Source organism: Numenius arquata, chromosome 22 (assembly GCF_964106895.1).
Source record: "Numenius arquata chromosome 22, bNumArq3.hap1.1, whole genome shotgun sequence".
Lineage (NCBI taxonomy): Eukaryota > Metazoa > Chordata > Aves > Charadriiformes > Scolopacidae > Numenius > Numenius arquata.
The window spans coordinates 4,038,629-4,055,974 of record NC_133597.1 but is presented as its reverse complement, the minus strand read 5'-3'; the positions used below and the strand labels follow the sequence as shown (position 1 = coordinate 4,055,974).

The following is a 17,346-nucleotide window of genomic DNA, read 5'->3' as shown; positions in this document are numbered from 1 at the left end:
CAACGCTGGTAATAACAGTGTCTTCCAGTGTGGCATGTTTACAGTGCAGTAGGGAATGCTGATGGCTCTGATTTCATACCACATCCTACATTTTGTGCTTGGTCTTTTCTTCAGCGGCAGCAGCTGAAGGAGACAAGTTTTCCTTTGAAAGAGGGGGCTTGCCAGGGAAGGTGAAGGGACTTTGCAAAGGATCTTGAAACGTCTATATCCTGTTAGTTCAGGGCTTCCCGGGCAAGCTGTCCTCTGCTGAGGGCCACTTACCAACAAGCCTTGCCTGCGTACAGCCCAGCACGGTGATTGGCGCGTCTTTTTCATAATCCCTGAAACCGCCGCTTCTTTGAGGTAAGCTGTGAGGCATATTCAGGTTACTACGCATATACCTTCCTGCGAGGGAAAGGTTAGAAGCAGTTGCTGGAGTTATTCGAGAGGCAGAGAGCATCACCCCTGTTTCTATCCTCTTTCACCCTAATGGCTGCACCTTGCAGGCGCTGCCTAGACCTGGCTGTCAAGCAGTTTTTTCCCTCTGAGAAAATAAGCGGAGAACATTGCTAATGTTTTTAAAGTTATCTTTAGGACAGATTTAACGCCCCAAAGGAAAGTAATTTCCATCCTACAACAAATGAAACTTCGAATGTGACACTTCTACAGGAGGCTAAAATGTCAGAGCTCTTAAAAAGTAATTTAGAAAGAAGGTACTTGTAAAATCATCCTTTTTTTCCCAGTGATTTTAGCTACAAGATATTGGCATTTATTTTAACTGAAAAAAAGGCTTTTGATATATTCCTGATCAGCTCTAATGCCAACAGTGCCTGAAGTTAGAGTCTGTTAACTAAGCATTGCTGCTCTCCTTCCTTCATCTAAACCTAGAGCCCGAGGGACCCGCGGGACCCGACTCACCTTTGGCATCAAAACATTGCGACAACCAGTACTTCCCAAAAACGACATCCATTCTTTCCCCGTGTCTGCAGACAAACAGGCAGCGTTTCTGAGGCCCTGGCTGGCTGGTTATTCTCAGGGGCTGGAAGAAAAATTACAGGATGTTTGGCCTTCATCAAAGTGCAAGGGTTTTTCTCAGAGCTGATTTACTAATGGGAGTCAGGACCAGGTCCCTCTTGCTTTACCCTTGTGTAAATGTGGGTACAGGAAGCTCTTCTGAAGTTGGTAAATTTATGCTGGTATAAAGCTGCTAAACTGAGCAGAGGATGGGGCCCTGCCGCCCCATGCTAAGAGCAGGTTTGGGGACAGCGATGTCTTCTGTGCCTGTGGTTAATTGTGTCATTCAAAAGGTTGTAGAGAACTTCAACTTGTAACTTCTGATGCAGGCAGGGAAAGGAGACCAGAGGATAAGTTGTTGGGGAAAACCCAGTTGCTGGAAAGCTACCATTAGAACTGTGTGTGATTTATACGTGTGTGTGGGTCCCTACCTGCACATTCTGGCAGATGATAGTGAGTGGCCCTGCTTCCCCTGGTCCTTGGTCTTCCTGCTGTCTTCTTTCCAGAGCTCCGTCAGTGAAGGCTTGGAGGGACGGGGAAGAAGACGTATTCAGAATTGAGTAGGACCTGCCAAAAATAGAAAGATGTTGGCTTTGGGAATGCTTTGGACTTCGTGTGCTCAGGCTACAGTAAAGACATTTCTGTAGTTTTCAGGAACTGATGATAATTACTGTTGTCATGTTATTACATTATTATTTGTATTTTAGTGCTGCCTAGAGAGCACCTTGCTAGGTGATGTATACACATGAAGAGGCAAATCCCATCTCAACAGGCTTTCTGTTTCCTTAGAAACAGTTTCACAGAACAACAGTTCCCAAACTTTGGTCTGCAAGGTTCTGTCAGCCCTCAAATATTCTCATGGTGAATGCCAAGACCTTCCTCACAGCCACAGGATGCTCACTAACATCATCTGGGAACCAGCTGCACATTACTTACTATGGTTTTGTGGACCAAAGTTGGGAAACTAATGGCTCCAGGGAGTTTTCACTCACCTTTGTAGCATAAGCTATTGCTTCAGTAGAAAGTTGGAGCACAGCCCTGCCTCTCATGCTGAGCAGTTTTTAGGGTCCCTGCACACAAAATAGCTTGTATCCCCTGGTAGGGACATGGCATATTCAGTCTGGGTTGTTGTTTCTACATTTTTCAGTGCTGTCTACTCCGTTTCCCATCTGCAGCGGGAATTTATTCTCACCAGTGCTTCCTGTTAAGAGTAGCCAAAGAGATATAATAGATCCCATTCTCCCTCAAGGGGCTTATCTAATGATGGTCCCTCTGAATAAAGCTCTCATGCCCAGATGTTCAAGGACTTTGACCAAGACCCCCTGGGAATAAACTCTGACAGGCAATTACAGAAGCTGCAGTGACTCTCTGCTGATTGTATAGGTTACGTTTGCTTAGTCATTAAAAAAAAACATTGTCAGATGGTGTATATGGTCATTTACTTTGACAGAAATAGTTGCTATTGCTTGCACTTTTCAGTGCCTTAAGTATGTCAGAAGTTGCTTCCTGACTAGCACCTAGTTAGGATAAAATCTCAGAGGGGTTTCATAGCTGTTAAAATAACACCAAGTGCCTCTACCAATGGAACAAAAATAGGTCATCTGCATTTTTGTAAAGGACTGATATTCTGCGAGATCGTATGGTTTGCACCAGTTTAAAAAAGAGAAAAGTACCCCACTGTTGGTCCTGATGTTGGTCCCCTATCTGATGGAATTAGGGTGCAAGGGTGAGACCAAGCTGATGGCTTATTTGGTCAGGTGAAGATGCCACGCAGAGAAGCACTGGCAGGGAAGGGGAGCAGGAGGTGGGAACCCGCCATGCTGGGCACAGCACTTTTGATCCCCATCCAACAGCATCCAACAGCCACGGTGGGCACAGCCCCCTGGCAGCAGATAACCTCTCCAGCCTCCTGCTCTTACTCTTTCAGACCTGACCTTCTAGCATTACCGATTCTCATAACTATTTATTTTATTCACGGTGAGTTCCCAACAAGGGCTGGGCTTGCTCCAAGGAACTGTTCCCTCACTGCCCAAATGCAAGTAGAGCATCAGAGATCAGGGCAGGAAACATCTCTGAGTTAGGCAGGGTACGACTCTGAGGCACAACAGGGGTGGTGGATCTTAGAGGAGTTAAATGTAGGCAGGAGAGCTTTGTGGATAAGGTGAGGGAAGTATTACCAGGTGAGACATCATGTCTAACCCTCCTCAAAATATATGCATGCGATATACTGCAGGCAGAAGTACAGTCGCATCACACTTCCAGCTGGCAGGATGAGGCCAACTCTGATCCAAAAGCTGCCTGAGTGATTCACGTGTGCCAAGCCCAGGGTGACGAAACCCTGAGCAGGGAGCACCAACAGACATTTATCACTGTATTGTGTGGTCAGCTTGGAGTGTGGGTGCAGCTAGCACAGATACATCCTCACTGACCCCAAAACTTGAATATCGGTATCAGAAGAATCTGAATTTCTTATCTAGGACCCATCTCTGTTGCTGTACAAAGTGGATCTTCAGCCTGAGCTCTCTGCCTTTACTTCTGTGTTGCAGCTTCCAGGCCCTCGTCCTGTCTCAGCCCTTTCCTCCTTTGCCCATATGACAGTCTTTTAAGGACACTGGCCTGGAGAATACTAAGGATTCCTTTGGTTACTCCACTTCCCTTTGCCCCCAGGAGCTGCTGCACAATTTCTGAGACTTTCTTTCTCTCTAAGCCCTTATTAAAAGGCCATGAATGCTTTACTATCTATTTATAGATGCTAGGTTTCACTGCGAATGATGATGAGGCAAAGGCATACTATCTTGCTGTGTCTGGAGGAGAGCCACCAGTCTGACTTCAGTGGTATCTCCTTGATGTAGCTGGAAAACAGAAACCGCTGAAGCTATTTCAGCTTAGTCATCTTCTAAGCATAGGTCATTGTTTGGAAGCTTTTCCCAAAGGCTTGTGGTTCCTCTGCTTGGCAAACAGGGACTGAAGGCAGACAACAGCATCTACTGTCTTCTGGATGATGCCTTGCCTTCAGTGGTCTGTCAGTGATACTGTGTGGCCCTGGAGGCAATGTCCTCCCAGGCAGGAAAGGCCCCTTGAAGAACGGAGATGCCGCAGCAGAGGATGGAGAAAGGGTCTCTGTCATGGCCCAGCAGCGCTGGTCCTCAGCTCTGTGTAGGAAAAGACTCCTCTGCCACATCACTCATCGTTGTCTAGAGGAGAGGGATCCCTGGGGAAAGCGACCCAGCCATTGTTGCAGAATGGGAGGAAGACAGAGTGGAAAAAAAAAAAACCTCCTGAGGTCCAAATATAGCTTGAAAAATTAGGGCTGTTTTTCCTCCCCCTGGTACTTGCGCCAAGTCTGAATTCGCAGGCTTATTAAAGGGGCAAGGAATAGCTTTGGCATCTCACCGGGAGCTGAAATAGATGGCTGTGTAATATCCACAGTGCTTCTACCCATTTTGGGCCAGAGGAGGTGACTATTTCGGGCTCTGCTGGTAATGGAAAAGCAGTGCAGGGAACCATCACAAGTTTTAGCTTTTGGGTGGTGCTGGGTCCGCAGATACAAAGATAGCACGCTCACTGCTGCCATACGCCTTTACATGCCTATGCGGAGAGATCCGTGGTCTTGAATGCTGCTTTTTTGTGGCTTCTGTGGGGCAAGTAAATTCTTGTACCTTCACTGGGCTTCCCACCTCCTCTGGGTTCTGTGTGCTGAGGGTGGAGAGTTTCTTCTTTTGACTGGGTAGCCCACTAATTTTCAGGCATGAAAAGGCAACTTAGAAAATACCCTGCAAGGACTTTGCTGGGGAGCTTTTAAGGTGCATATACATATATGTATCTTTATTGCTGGCTCTGTAGTTGGGATTCATTACAAGTAGTTTCAGCTCACCAGTAGCTTCTACTGCTACCAGGAGAGGATTTCCACCCTGATACCATACAGGGGAAAAAGTATATTGTTTTTAACATACCTATGGCCAGGTCAGCTCCTAGGCTCAATGAGAACAGATCTGACACCGATACAAACACAACCAGTTCCTCCCCTAAGGAGAGTCCAGGCCTTGTTTCAGAAAGGGTATTTTTCACTCGCATACCCTTACTGAGGGGATGGCAAGAATGGGTTACACAGACTTAGGATCTGGGTTGTGTTGTGTGGGATGCTGAAGCAATTAATCTTCAATTATTTTCCAACCTATTGCACTGATCAGAGATCGAATGTTTCTCCTCACTGTTGCCAGTAGGTCCAGTCCTTGGCATAAGAAGAAAGCATGCAGGGATGTGCCACAGCCAGCAAAGAAGTGTAGTTTAGGTGTAGGGGAAATCCTTGGGGTTTGCAGAATAGAAGTGAAACCATTCCTATTTTTAGTAGGGAGTGAAAGGATTCAGACCTGAAGTCTCTCAAGACACAACCTGGTTTCATGGGCAGTAACTCTGCCCCAAAGGCAAAGCCTGTTCTCCCCTATTAAATAGATCATCAAGCTTTTCTTCTTAGTGATGGCAGCCTGTTGGTTTGCAGCTGAGGTACAGACTTTACTATAGGGCAAGGACATCTTTATGTTGTATGTTTGTACGGTGTTAGCCAGGAAGGTCTGTGTGCCGGGCAGGGCTTTTGAGGCACTAGTTGGATATTAGCCATAAAACCCACGTCCTGCAAGGGCCACAGTTCAGCTTCTGCCTCACTTGAGCAGTGCAACAGGGAAACATTTTTTCAGGTGAAATGTGGAGGAACTAGCAATCCAATTTTGCTGTATTAAAGATTTGATCAAATATCCCAAAATAGCATTTTGCCTGTCATACCTCTTGCGTGGTACAGCCAGGGTGCTGCAGCCCGGAGTGAGCTGTATTTTCATGATGATCTCAATAATGCGTGATTTTTCACTTGAAAAATGCAGTCTCCTGTGACTAGGAGGGAAAGCTCCATGGCCATTCTTTCTTTCTTTTTCATCCTCTGCAGGGATGAAACAGGACATGGCAGTGTACAAGCCAGACCCCAGGACCACAGCATCGCTTGCTGGCAGCATCCTCGGTCCGACACCCCGAGCTGGGTCCCATCTCCTGCACCGCTGCAATTCTCCTGCCCTCCCGGTGAGTACTGCCATGCTTATTTTCAGGTCTATGAAATGAAGGTACCCGTGCGCTGTTCTTCTCTCACCACAAGGATCCTACTGTGAATACCGTGGTCCAGACGGCAGTGGGGCACTTACTTTGTCCTTAGCTTGCTGTATTGTTTTGACCAAATGACATTCTGTAACATAATATTCCCTGCAGGAAGCCGTTGTGTAAAATGAGACTGTTTCCGGGTATGTAATAATGTTTTTGATAAATGCTCCATATTGCGTGCTCCAATTCATGATTTATAGTCTTTAGCAATAATCAGGGAAGGGGCATTTCCTTTCTTTGCTTGTCTGGAGGCAGAGGTGCTGGAGTTAAAAACATTTGGCTTTCCTTTCAGTTGCTGCTGCCATAGGAATTCTTTCCCATGCTGGTTCCTAGGCCTCAAAACCTTTCCAGGCCTAAGGAAAAAAAAAAGCAGAATCCACTGGAGCAGGCTGCTGCAGTCAGTGTATGTTGACCTGAAACCATTTTAGCTGGCAAATTTTAGAGGAAGAAAGGATGGTCTTGCTGGATTGGAGATTGGAGGGTCTGGATTAAGTCCTGTCTTCATGCAAACTCTCTGATTGACTTTGCCTGTGTGTCCTGATTTTCATTTCTTTAAGTCCTGGTCTTTTCTCTCCTTGTAATGAAAGGTGAGGTTTGATGGTGACAGACTCGGTAGAGATAGGTTTGCTCAGTTTGGTTGACGTATGGATGAAAGTCCTTTATTAGCGGTGTTCATTTCTCAGAGGGCAGGCAAAAAAAGAAGAGATGGCTGTGACAGGCGGGGTAAAGGAGTGATCTCTTGCTATGCTTTTCCCTGCCTGATGGACTTCTGGGCTGGGGAGGACCCAGGGCTCAGGCAGGGCTGGTTTACAGGACAGTCGTCGGTGGCAGTCACATCTGGAAGCCAGCCTGCAAGCCACGATTGCCCTGCGCCTGCTCTCCATCTGTCATTCACCACGTTGCATGTGTTAAGTCTGAAAAGTCACAGGCAAAGAAAAAGACCGCTTGCCCTTTTTGCTCTTTGTGTTTCCTGCATTTTCCTTGATTTGAGGAGTTATTGGATCCGTTCCTATTAAGTGCCGAGTTAGGTCAGTTCCTCTGGCTCTCCTGTGCTGACATGGGTTACCGAATGCTTTCCCTTTCTGCTCAGACTCTCTCCCTGCAGCTCATGTTTGCCTGCTGAAATCTGAAATACGAACTGTCTGTGTTTTGCTCTGTATTTCCATCCCTCCCCTTGGTAATTAACCTGCTCACTGGCGTGACGGTAGCCAAACCTCTGTACCCGCACGGTGATTAGCAGAGGGGCGGAAGCAGGAACGTGCCTCTCGCCTCTCCTTGTGCTCTTACATACAAACTACTCCCTATCTCCAGATTTGTCAAAGGTGTTTGAGTGCTTAGAGATGCAGACAGCCTTGCAGCAGTGCCCAGACCCACCCCTCAAGCACTAGTTTTTTATTGCTGTTTAACTAATTCCCATAAAAATCAAGACGCATAAGGCGTAACATTCATTATTCAGAAGGTGAGGTCTGCATTCCTACTGAAGCCAACGGCAGGCAGGCAAGTAAGTGCTTCTGAAAATCTTGCTAAGTATCTTAAGAAACACTGCTGATTCCCAAGTCCTTTTCCCCAGGGAATTATATACAGCAGATCTTGCTTCCCAAATTAATGCTCACATTTAAACCTTCCTGATCCTAGTCCCAGCACAGAGGTGTCTACACAGCAGTGGCTCTACAGCGGCCATCTGCTTCGCCTCCGTTCACCAGCAGTGGTGATTCTATGAGTAATAGTTGCTGTAACATTTTAGCTAAATAAATCACTTCGTCCTCTAATCCCGTGCACAGGGAGAGCATCTGCTCTTCCTTTGCTTACGAGATGGGGCTTTGTGTGCTAGTACTTTTCCCCCAAGTGACCTTCTCAGCAGCCCTGGGAGACTCTTCCATTACCCAGGTGAAACCCCAGCTGCTGAGCCCCCTTTTTACAGCGATGGAAACTGGACTGAGCAGCTTTACCTACCCATGAAACACCCAGGTCCCACATTCATCCGCCTTCGTGATGTAATTTTCAGGCAGTAGCCCAGAACAGCCAGTTGCAAGGGAAATGCCATAAATCCAGCCCTCACTTGTACTGGTTTGTTCCACTGGGGACATGAAAATAAAATCCCCTGGGACCAGCTCGAGTTCATCATCATTCTGGGGGGTGTAAGGATAGATCACTTGCAGAGTCTGGGGGAGAAAGAGAAGGACAAATGAATGAAAGGATTGTTAATGGAAGGGAACCTTGAGCAGAGCGCGGCAGGACCATACCGGACCTTTAGCCTTAGCAAGGTGTGAACAGATCTCCTTGTAATGCATCACTTTGTGCTTTTTCCAGGAAAGCTTTACGTTCAGGGAATTCCTGCCACTTCCCACTCTTTGCCATTGCAAAGCTTTTCTAGGTATTTACTCCTTCTTCCCTCTTTGGGACAGCAATTCCGTTTGTGTCTTTGATAACCAGGAGGGAAAGGGGGGATGATGTTTTAGAGCGAGCAAAAATACGACTATGTGCTTAAATCTAAGTGCCCTGTTAAAAATGGAACTGAATTTTTATTGGGACCTGGAATTTACACATCTGTACTGGTCAGTGACCATTTTTGGTTAACCTACTCGTGCTTGATCTGAAAGAGCAGTTCTCCTTGTTGCTGTTGCTTTTGAAGGCAAGGCAGAGACACTCTTGGGGTGGGGTAACAGGTTTGACTCTGTGACACCACGCTCTCAAAACTGTTCATGAGAACGCACAGGAAAAAACACAGGTGGTGAGAAATACTGGGATTTGGCCACATTGCTTTCTTTGTATTTCCTAACATGAACAGGATTAAGTTAAAAGGTGGAGGACAGATCAGTGAGTGTAATTGTATAATCTTCTCTTCACTGGAGCATGAGGAATCCACACGTATTAAATATCTATCAGTAACTTTCCTCAGAAATGGCTACAGCAGTCCTCCGTTTAAAAGGAGAACAAACATGTTATTATCCCTGGCCAGGCCTAACTTCTGCAATGGCGTCAGGCAAAGAAAAACCATAATCTGTTGAGCAGCTCTGATCTCCTGATGGTGTCGGCCCGTTTGCTCATTAATCCTCCTAGACTATTTGTGGTATCTTCAAAACTAGTCACTGTCACCTGATAGCACAAGGCCAAAACTTTCACACATGGCTGCCTGAAGTTCGATATGCAAAGATGTGAGCTGGTTTTCATCAGCAACTCGCTTTGCAATCAGCGGTAGCGTTGACGACTTGCAGCTTCTAAAGGACAAGATGACTCTTTGGATAGGGAAGGAGGCTGTCACGCATGGGAAGCATGGCCTGGGCTGGGTCAGAGCGCTGTGCACGAGAGACTTCAGCTCTCCAGAGGCTTTGGTGTTTGTTTACTCTGAGGTGTATTGTGTGCTGGACTAAAATCACTTTTTCCCACTCCGCCACAGGTTTTGGGTATCTGATTCTGGACAATGCATGTTGGTAGGATTAATCACCTCAGCCTCAGGAGTCTAGTTTGCTGCCTGAGCAGGCACCTTTTGGAGATTCCCTCCTCCAGAAGTTGATTCATCTGGTCCTGAGATAGACATCTTAGATGGGTCAGATGACTCACTCTCTGGAGGTGCCTGTTTCTTGCAGACCGGCTGAGACTTAGAGGTCTAACTTGGGGATATTTACAGGGAGGCGAGATGAATCTTCATGCATGGTTTCTCTATGCCCAAGACACCAATCTACAAAATAGAATCTCTTTATTTTTTCTGTATATTGTGTTGGAAAACAACATTATTAAGAGAACTGTGTTAAAACATTTAGATACTGGAGTTATAGAATCCATAAGAGTAACTGAAGTATATAGGCCATGAGGGTAAACGTTTCTTACGTGACTAAAGTAAATGCTGTGGTTAATAATAATGTCTGTACTGAAGATATAAGATATAAGAAGATACAGAAGATAAGCCTGTACAGAAGAAATAGATGGCAGTCAGGTTATGATACTGGCCTGGTTCCTGAGAGATCAGACCAGCTTACGTTGAGCTAATGAGAAGAGTCATTGTTAGAATTAATTAATCCAGCAGGACGTTGTTCCCGCAAGAAGCAAGAAATGAGGTGGGTGAAATAGCAAGTCTGAGTAAAAAGCAAAAAAAATGCAAGATGGTCTGTTGGTTAAGATGCCTGGTGGGATGGGGGAGATCTATGTTCTGGGTGTCCTTGTGGGACCTGAGGCAAATTCCTTAATGTCTGTATAGTCTGTGCTGTGTATCCATACAATTTTCAGCAGGGGATGTGGGTGTCCTCACTCAGCTCGCTGCTTGTGAGCACTCGTGAGCCACAAATGCATCTAAACCAGCCTGCGACTCTGCTAGGTCCTCTTTTTAAAAAAATTTTGGACTGAAACAAGCTCCAAAAATTTACCTCATGATTAACGAAGCGTATGTCTCGGGAGAATATCGCGGCGACCCAGTCGCAGCCCAGCTTGACATCTATGTTCTGCGCTAACTTCTCCAGCGTGGGCAGGTGGCTGGTCTGGAAGTGATAGGCCAGTGTCACGTGGAGCTGCTTCTTGTGGGGCTCCACGTGAACATCTGCAACGAGAAGATGTCCGTTAACAACAAGCGACTGTTGAGATTAGCAGCTTTTTGAAGGTGTAAGAGTGTCTATCGCCTCTGAACAGGAGCTGGGAGCAGACCTTTCAAAGATAGCTTAAGTGGAACAAATTGTAGGCCAGTTTTCGAAAAGGCTTAGGGGAAGTCAAACATGAGTTCCCTCTGTATGTTGCACCTTAGATCAAATTATTAATGATTTGTGGTCTGATTCAGTCCTGAGTCACAGCAGGGTGGTAGGCAAGGCGTCCTTGCCAAACTGCCAAAACTCATTTACATTCAGAAAACAATGGGTTTCTGGATGGTGTGATAACCCACTGGGTCTTCTGCCAAAAAAGACACTTTTCTAGGAAAGGGGTGGCCTTTCTATCATCAGCAGATGAAGATCTCTCCAAAATTAGCAAGTTAAAAATCATAACTTTTACTTTCCCTCCTCTGTTCCTTCTCCTACAGTAGCAATTACAAATCCATGGAATATACAGGTTCATGCAAGTTGATTAAATCTTTTCCCTGGACATTAGTTGGATCACCAGTTTGCCCACTGTTGGAATTAATTAATCCAGCAGGATTGGAGGGTGAGGTATTTCAAAATTGTGACAACAGGCATTCATATGATAATGATTCGAAATGACCCTGCAGAAAAAGAACCTGTACAGGGAAAAGCAGGAAGCAGAAAGGTGAAAGTATGTGCAATATTGGGACTCTTCCAGTAGATGTGGAAATCATAGGATACATTGTTTGCATATAATTTATTCTTGCTTATTCAACCAAAAATTGCAATTAAATTTGACTGATTATTCAGTCAAAATTGCAGCTATTCAGAGAGTTGGCTCCAAGTGCCAGCCAGGGGTAGCTTTGCAAGCTCATCCATCTTTTTTTTTTGATCAGCAAGAAAAAATATGCTCTGGATCTCTGAAAAAGCCCCAGAGGCTTTAATGTGATAACCTGACCAAACTGTGGACTGCAATGCAGCAATTGGAATTGGCTTCCCCTAAGAAATAAGCAGTTTGGTCTGAACTGGAGCAGTCACAGGAGCAGAAGCTTGCTGGAAACCACTGATGCTTCCTTCTTCTGTTTTTGGGGTAACATCTGCCCCTTCTGAGAGTGTTGGTTTGGAGGGTACGTCTATGCTGTGCAGGAGAACACTTGTACCATTCTCACACGGCTGCAGCAGTCCTTGGACCCGCCGAACACCTCTGTGCGTGTTGCTGCCTTCCAGAATGTGCTTTTGTAAAGATAACAACCATTTCCTCCCTCTTCTAAAGGGAGGAGAAGTTGTAGGTCATTGTCAGGTGAAAGCAACGCATCTCAGAGGTGTGATGAACCCACGTCACGTCTGTATCTCTTCCTCTGAACCAGGGGCAGAGACTTGTAGCTGTTCTACATGGCGTTATGGGGTGCCCATCAAGCTCAGGAACACCCCGGGGACTCAGAAGCTGATATATGTTGATGCACTTAAACTCCAGGATAAGCCTGTGATAATGAAGGACTAAACTGGTTGTGTTGTGACTAGTCCGGGCTGAGCGCTGCTGCGATGGAGGGCGGGAGGATTAGTCAGGGAGCTATTATAGTGCTCTGATGCTGTTCTGACTTCCAAGTTTGGAGGTAATCGGAGGATACCCAGCGAACCCGATCAGTAGCAGAGACCCTCGGAGCTCAGGATGCTCTGGTTATTTCCCCCTCCCAGCTCCTGATAGGTTCCCTCCTCCAGAAGCAGCAGAGGACCAGGCGACAGAGCCCACCCTGCCGGTACAGAGACAGGGCTATTTGAAACGGTACCCTCCTAGGTTGCCACCTAGGCCCTGTTTGCATCTCAGAAATGCAGTGAAAAATCAAACACAGCCTTTACACAGCTGAGGAAAGTTTTGTGACAGTGGCTTGAGGCAGCGAGTGGAGCAGGAAATGCTCAGCCTTGCAGACAGAGCGTCTATCTGAAAGGTTAAGGAACCACCAAATGTCAACTTCCCTTTCAGGAGATAACACTTGAGACTAAGTGTGAGGTGATCTTTCAACTGAAAAAGCACTGAAACCCAAAGCACCTGATGGGGCGTTCCTCCCAGGCTCTTAGCCCTCAGGCTGCTTTTAAAAATCAGGTATTGGTTTCATGAGCTTCATTTCTTCATGCTGTCAAAACTTTGGTTCCTGAAAATGCCCAAGCCTTGACCGAGTCGTGAGCTCTTTGAGGCTACCAGTGTAGTCACTCACCTGCTTTAGAAGCAGCCTCTGCAGCAAAGTCTGCAGCAAACTTCTTGAGGACCTCAGCACTTTCTTCCTTGACAAAAAGCCCAATGAAGTTGGAGGACGTGTAGAGCTCCAAAGGCAGAGGGGCAGGGAATTTGCATTTCCACCGCATCACGGTGGCCTGCAGAGCTTCAGTGAGAGCATCGACCTTGCTGTCCTCGCACTGCCAAAGGAAACGGGACAAGCATTTCTCAGGTGGAGAAGCGTTCCTTATGTCTTCTCCAGTGTAGAGAAAGGAAAAGCTTGGGTGGGTGGGCGAGTAATGCAGTGAGAAAAAGCACAGGGTCATAGAAAAAGGGATGTTTAGAAATCATCTGCCCCTCCCTTGTCCTCAAAGCAGGATCAGCTATCCCCAAGTAACCTTCTTAACCTCACCTCCCATCTATTCTCGTGTTAACGATCACTTGAGATGATGAGAATTTAGTCTTCTGCTGCTGCTCTTCCCTGAAAACAACCCGCTTAAAAACCAATTACCTCCTCAGCAAGCCCAGGCATCAGGCGGTTCTGGTAATAACCCCCCCGCAACTCCTGAGCACAACCCCTTCTGCAGCGACTGAGCGAAGCGTGTAACGTCTCCAGTCTGGAGCTGGCAAGGACTGCTCATGAATGCATGCATAAAGGCAACGGAAAGAGGAGCTCTGGTTTACCATAAAGAACTGGCAAAGGGTGATATGTGGGAAAATGTTGTGAGCTTTGTTCTTCCCACAGATCTGCTTCGACTGCTGCCAGAACTCAGACAGCTTCTGAGCCAGGGGGCCGGTGGGGCGCAGGTAGAGGACGTACTCCCGGGGCAGGGTGTCATCAAGGAACGGGTCACCCACGTGGGAGAACAGCCTGAGAGGGAGAAACAACCGTTAGATGGACAGATAAAGACATATATTTTTTTTCAGCAATATAAGCTTCCCCTGTCCTCACTCCCTTTCGCTCTCCCTTTATGGGAACAATCAGCTCTGGCAGGTCGGGCAGAGAGGGGCAGTGTCTCAGTGTCTTGCAGCCCATTACCACTACTAAGTAATAGAGAAAATTGGTTTTTAGTTTCAGACTGAGGCTCTGAAGATCTAAGCTGGGTCACTGCTTCTGCCTTTCTGTGTACAAAACACAGGGAGGAGAGCACTAGAAATAGCTCAACATCTTTGAAAAGGCAGCTCTCAGTTTTCTGTTTAGGTGCTACGGTGGAGAGAGTAGTGGTTCCTTTCTGTCACCTTTTTTTGCTATTATTTGAGATCACAAACTCTCTCAGACAAGGCTTGTTTCTGGATTGCTTATTTACAGCATTTAAATGATCTGTCTCTAATTTTACTAGATAGTTTCAGATAACGCCCCTGTTTAAACATCCCACATTCTAATGGCTAAAATTGCAGACATTAAATTCACTAATTGCTTTTACTCTTTTTAACATTTATTACTTCATACCAACCAGTCGCATGCTGCTTGAACGCTTCTTCCACCTGTTGATGCCAGTGCTTTTTGTCTGAAGAGAGAAGAAAATAAAAAGAGCATTTCAGTGCTGCTGGAGTATATGGCTATAGTCGCATCTATTGCTTGAACCGTGGGTCCTTGCTGGGGAAGGGCTGTAACAGTGTGTTTAGAAACCTGCGGGATACGCTTTCCACGCTGATTCCCTCAGCCCTGGGGCTTTCTTTCGGACGTGTCGCCTTGTCAAATTGTTTGAGGGGCAAAGTCATGCAGCCTGTTCAAAGCATGAGATAGGGACCTCTGGGTTTTCCCCGCTCGGCCTGGTGCTTTTCTGGCAAGTGAAGCACCAGCTGTTGGCATTTAATGACCTTTTTGCTGGTCATTTGCTCAGCTTGAAAATCGAAAGGTGTCTAGAAGTGCAGAAATTGCAGTAACACCGAGGACAAGACAAATTCAACTGCCACCAGGGGGCACAAACCGGAGATTTTTCAGGTTACAATAACCTGCCAAAATTTGCTAGCTCCCTTCAGTCCTTGCTACATTGAAAGTGCTCTTTTGCTTATTTCTCTTCAGGATGCCTATAAATCCCTTTTCACTCCAGCTAGGCAGACCTAAGTCTTCCGTTTAGCACATTTTCCAGTTGCAGAACAAACCCAGCCCAGCGCTGTTTAACTTGTGGACATGTAAGTTGTATTTTCCAAATGCTGGATATCAGCATTGAAATGCAGCTGTGGATCAGCTCAGCTTTGCAACACTAGAGACTGCCAACATGAGGAATTCACCCAGAATCCAAGTGGCTTAAATATCTAGCAAATATTATAAATGAAGGAGGCAGAAAAAGATAGAAACGTTAGGGTCGTGGGGCGGAAGTCAGGCCCTCAGTTGTCAGGAGGCAAATTCCCCATGAATAGGTGATTTCAGAGCTTCCAAATTAAGGGAAGAAGGGCAGTGTTGCTCTCAAACAAGTGCTATGGGTCTGGTAGGAAGGTAGCCAAAATGAACGGGATGGTGGTCTGATCTAATTAACCAGCACACACTCGTGCAAAATGGTGTGGGTGGAGGAAGGTCTGAAGAGCAAGAAGATGAAAGTGGGGTCTCCAGGGAACTAAAGCCAGGGAAGGGGAAGGGATCCTACAGATGAGCAGTGACAGAAAAGGATCCACATCCTACAGACCCTGCTGGCAGAGAGATGTCTCTCCCAGCGTTAGACAGCAGGGAATGCACTCTGGCATCAGCGCAGCTCCCACCGAAGGCAAAGCCCCGCTGTGTGAAGCACGAGCAGGGGTACAGCCCAGGGGCTGGGAAAGGCGACAGTCAGTTGTGTTCTCCTGTTGTTAATTTGGCCGAAGCAGCTGCCTCCCTTTTCCTCTGTGGGTTGTCACTCTGTCTCTTGCTGCGGGCTGTCAGCGACAGAAAATCTGACTGAGGACAGGAAAACTTCTAGTTTACGCCGGCCGGCCTCAAGCTGTAACCTAATCTGACTCAATATGGTATGTTACAGCTTGATAATAGTGCAAAAGACTTGGTGATATCTTTAAGCTAAGAGGGAATGTGTCTGACCAAAGGGACAAGATCAATGTACACTCTGTGTTATCTGCTGTGAGAAGGTGCTGCTGGTTGGTTATAGCAAGCGGGTCCAAGTGAGGGAGAAAGGCCAAGACTCCAGGGCTCGAGGATTAGGGCAGCTGGGACCTTCCAACATTTCTTGTTTTCTGTCCATAGTGCTGTGTAGGATGTTTACTGCGCTTCTGTTGCCCTTTCTGTCTGCAGCGATGACTTTCGAAAGCGCTCCGATAACCATGTGGGAATATGCAACGTTACCCACCAGCTCGTAGACATGTGTTGTTGACTCAGCTGTGTTTCAGCTCTGCCCTTGGCTTCCCCACCCCTTGAATATACATATTTTTGTTCATTTTGAGAGTAAGAGGAAGGCAGAAAGATAATGCTGCAAAAAAGGGCTGTGTTGCAAATGTGTGATTATGAAAATACTTCCTCCTGAAGCATTTTGCTGCCCTTATCTGCCAGCATTCATTTGAGATCAGCAGAGTGCTGGTCCAAGCACCTGCCTTCTGGAAGGATGTATCTTGCACGTTCATCCTCGTAGTTTAGTCTGTTCTGTCTTGCTGACCTTTCCCTAGTCTGGCTCAGGTGCACTATGCAAAACAGCCACTGCTTTGCTTTGAAAAGTAGTTCAGACAAGAGCAAAAAAGCAAAAAGCTGTCCCCTTGCACAGGCTGGAAACCTTTCAGGGAGGCTGCTCCTTGAGCAGAGCGATGCCCGGCCGTGGATTTTCCCGACCTTGGTTTCATCGTCCATTTTTGTTACGTTGCCTTTGCTCTGTTCACCTCCCCTCTTGTCTGGGTTGTTTACGCTCTTTAAAACACAACTAAAACGCGACTCTCTTAACCATACATCTTGCCACTGAAGTGTGTCTGTCTGTGGTGCATCCGTGGCAGTGAATTAAAACCGCCCTCCCAGTAAAGCTCTGGCTTTGAAATGAGCAGTTTCTCCTGTTGCAAAGGGAGGGCAGACAAACTGGCTCTTGCTCGGTATTTACTCCCTCCAGACCCCGGAGCAGATCTCTGAAGGAGTCATGCACAGTCTAGCAGGACAGAGGGTTCTGCCACCCACCCTTGTTGACTTGTTCCCTTAATGAATTGATGTTTCCTTGGAACAAATCGCACAATAGAGCTCTGCTGGAATTGACTGCAGCTCCTTCTCCGCTGCCTTTGTGCGCCCGGGACCCCAAAGGGCATTAGAAAACATTAGGCTGGGCCCCACACGCTTTTGTTCAGGAGTGATTTCAAAAGGTGCCTATCTCTTCCATGGGGACAATAAACTCTCTTTTCAATTTAATTTTCAGTGTGAGAAGGAAGTACTCCATAAAACAAACAAAAGCCTAGGTATATTTTTATCACGGGACCTGAAGCCGAGAGGCCTTTTCTTTTTTTTCTTTTTTTAATTTAGTGCTGGGAATGATGATGATGACTGATAGACTCTGGCTA

General features: G+C 46.5%; 1 protein-coding gene across 1 annotated transcript in view; it reads right to left on the bottom strand.

Moving 5' to 3' along the window:
* The window catches only part of UBASH3B (ubiquitin associated and SH3 domain containing B), a 74,696-nt gene that overhangs the window by 12,540 nt on the left and 44,810 nt on the right, over positions 1–17,346 (bottom strand). The window contains exons 2-9 of the mRNA XM_074162350.1: positions 14,343–14,396; positions 13,573–13,759; positions 12,890–13,088; positions 10,497–10,666; positions 8,089–8,297; positions 1,425–1,560; positions 898–1,018; positions 262–384 (exon numbers count right to left, since the gene is read on the bottom strand). Of these exons, the coding sequence (XP_074018451.1) occupies positions 262–384; positions 898–1,018; positions 1,425–1,560; positions 8,089–8,297; positions 10,497–10,666; positions 12,890–13,088; positions 13,573–13,759; positions 14,343–14,396 (1,199 nt within the window). The remainder of the gene's footprint in view (positions 1–261; positions 385–897; positions 1,019–1,424; positions 1,561–8,088; positions 8,298–10,496; positions 10,667–12,889; positions 13,089–13,572; positions 13,760–14,342; positions 14,397–17,346) is intronic.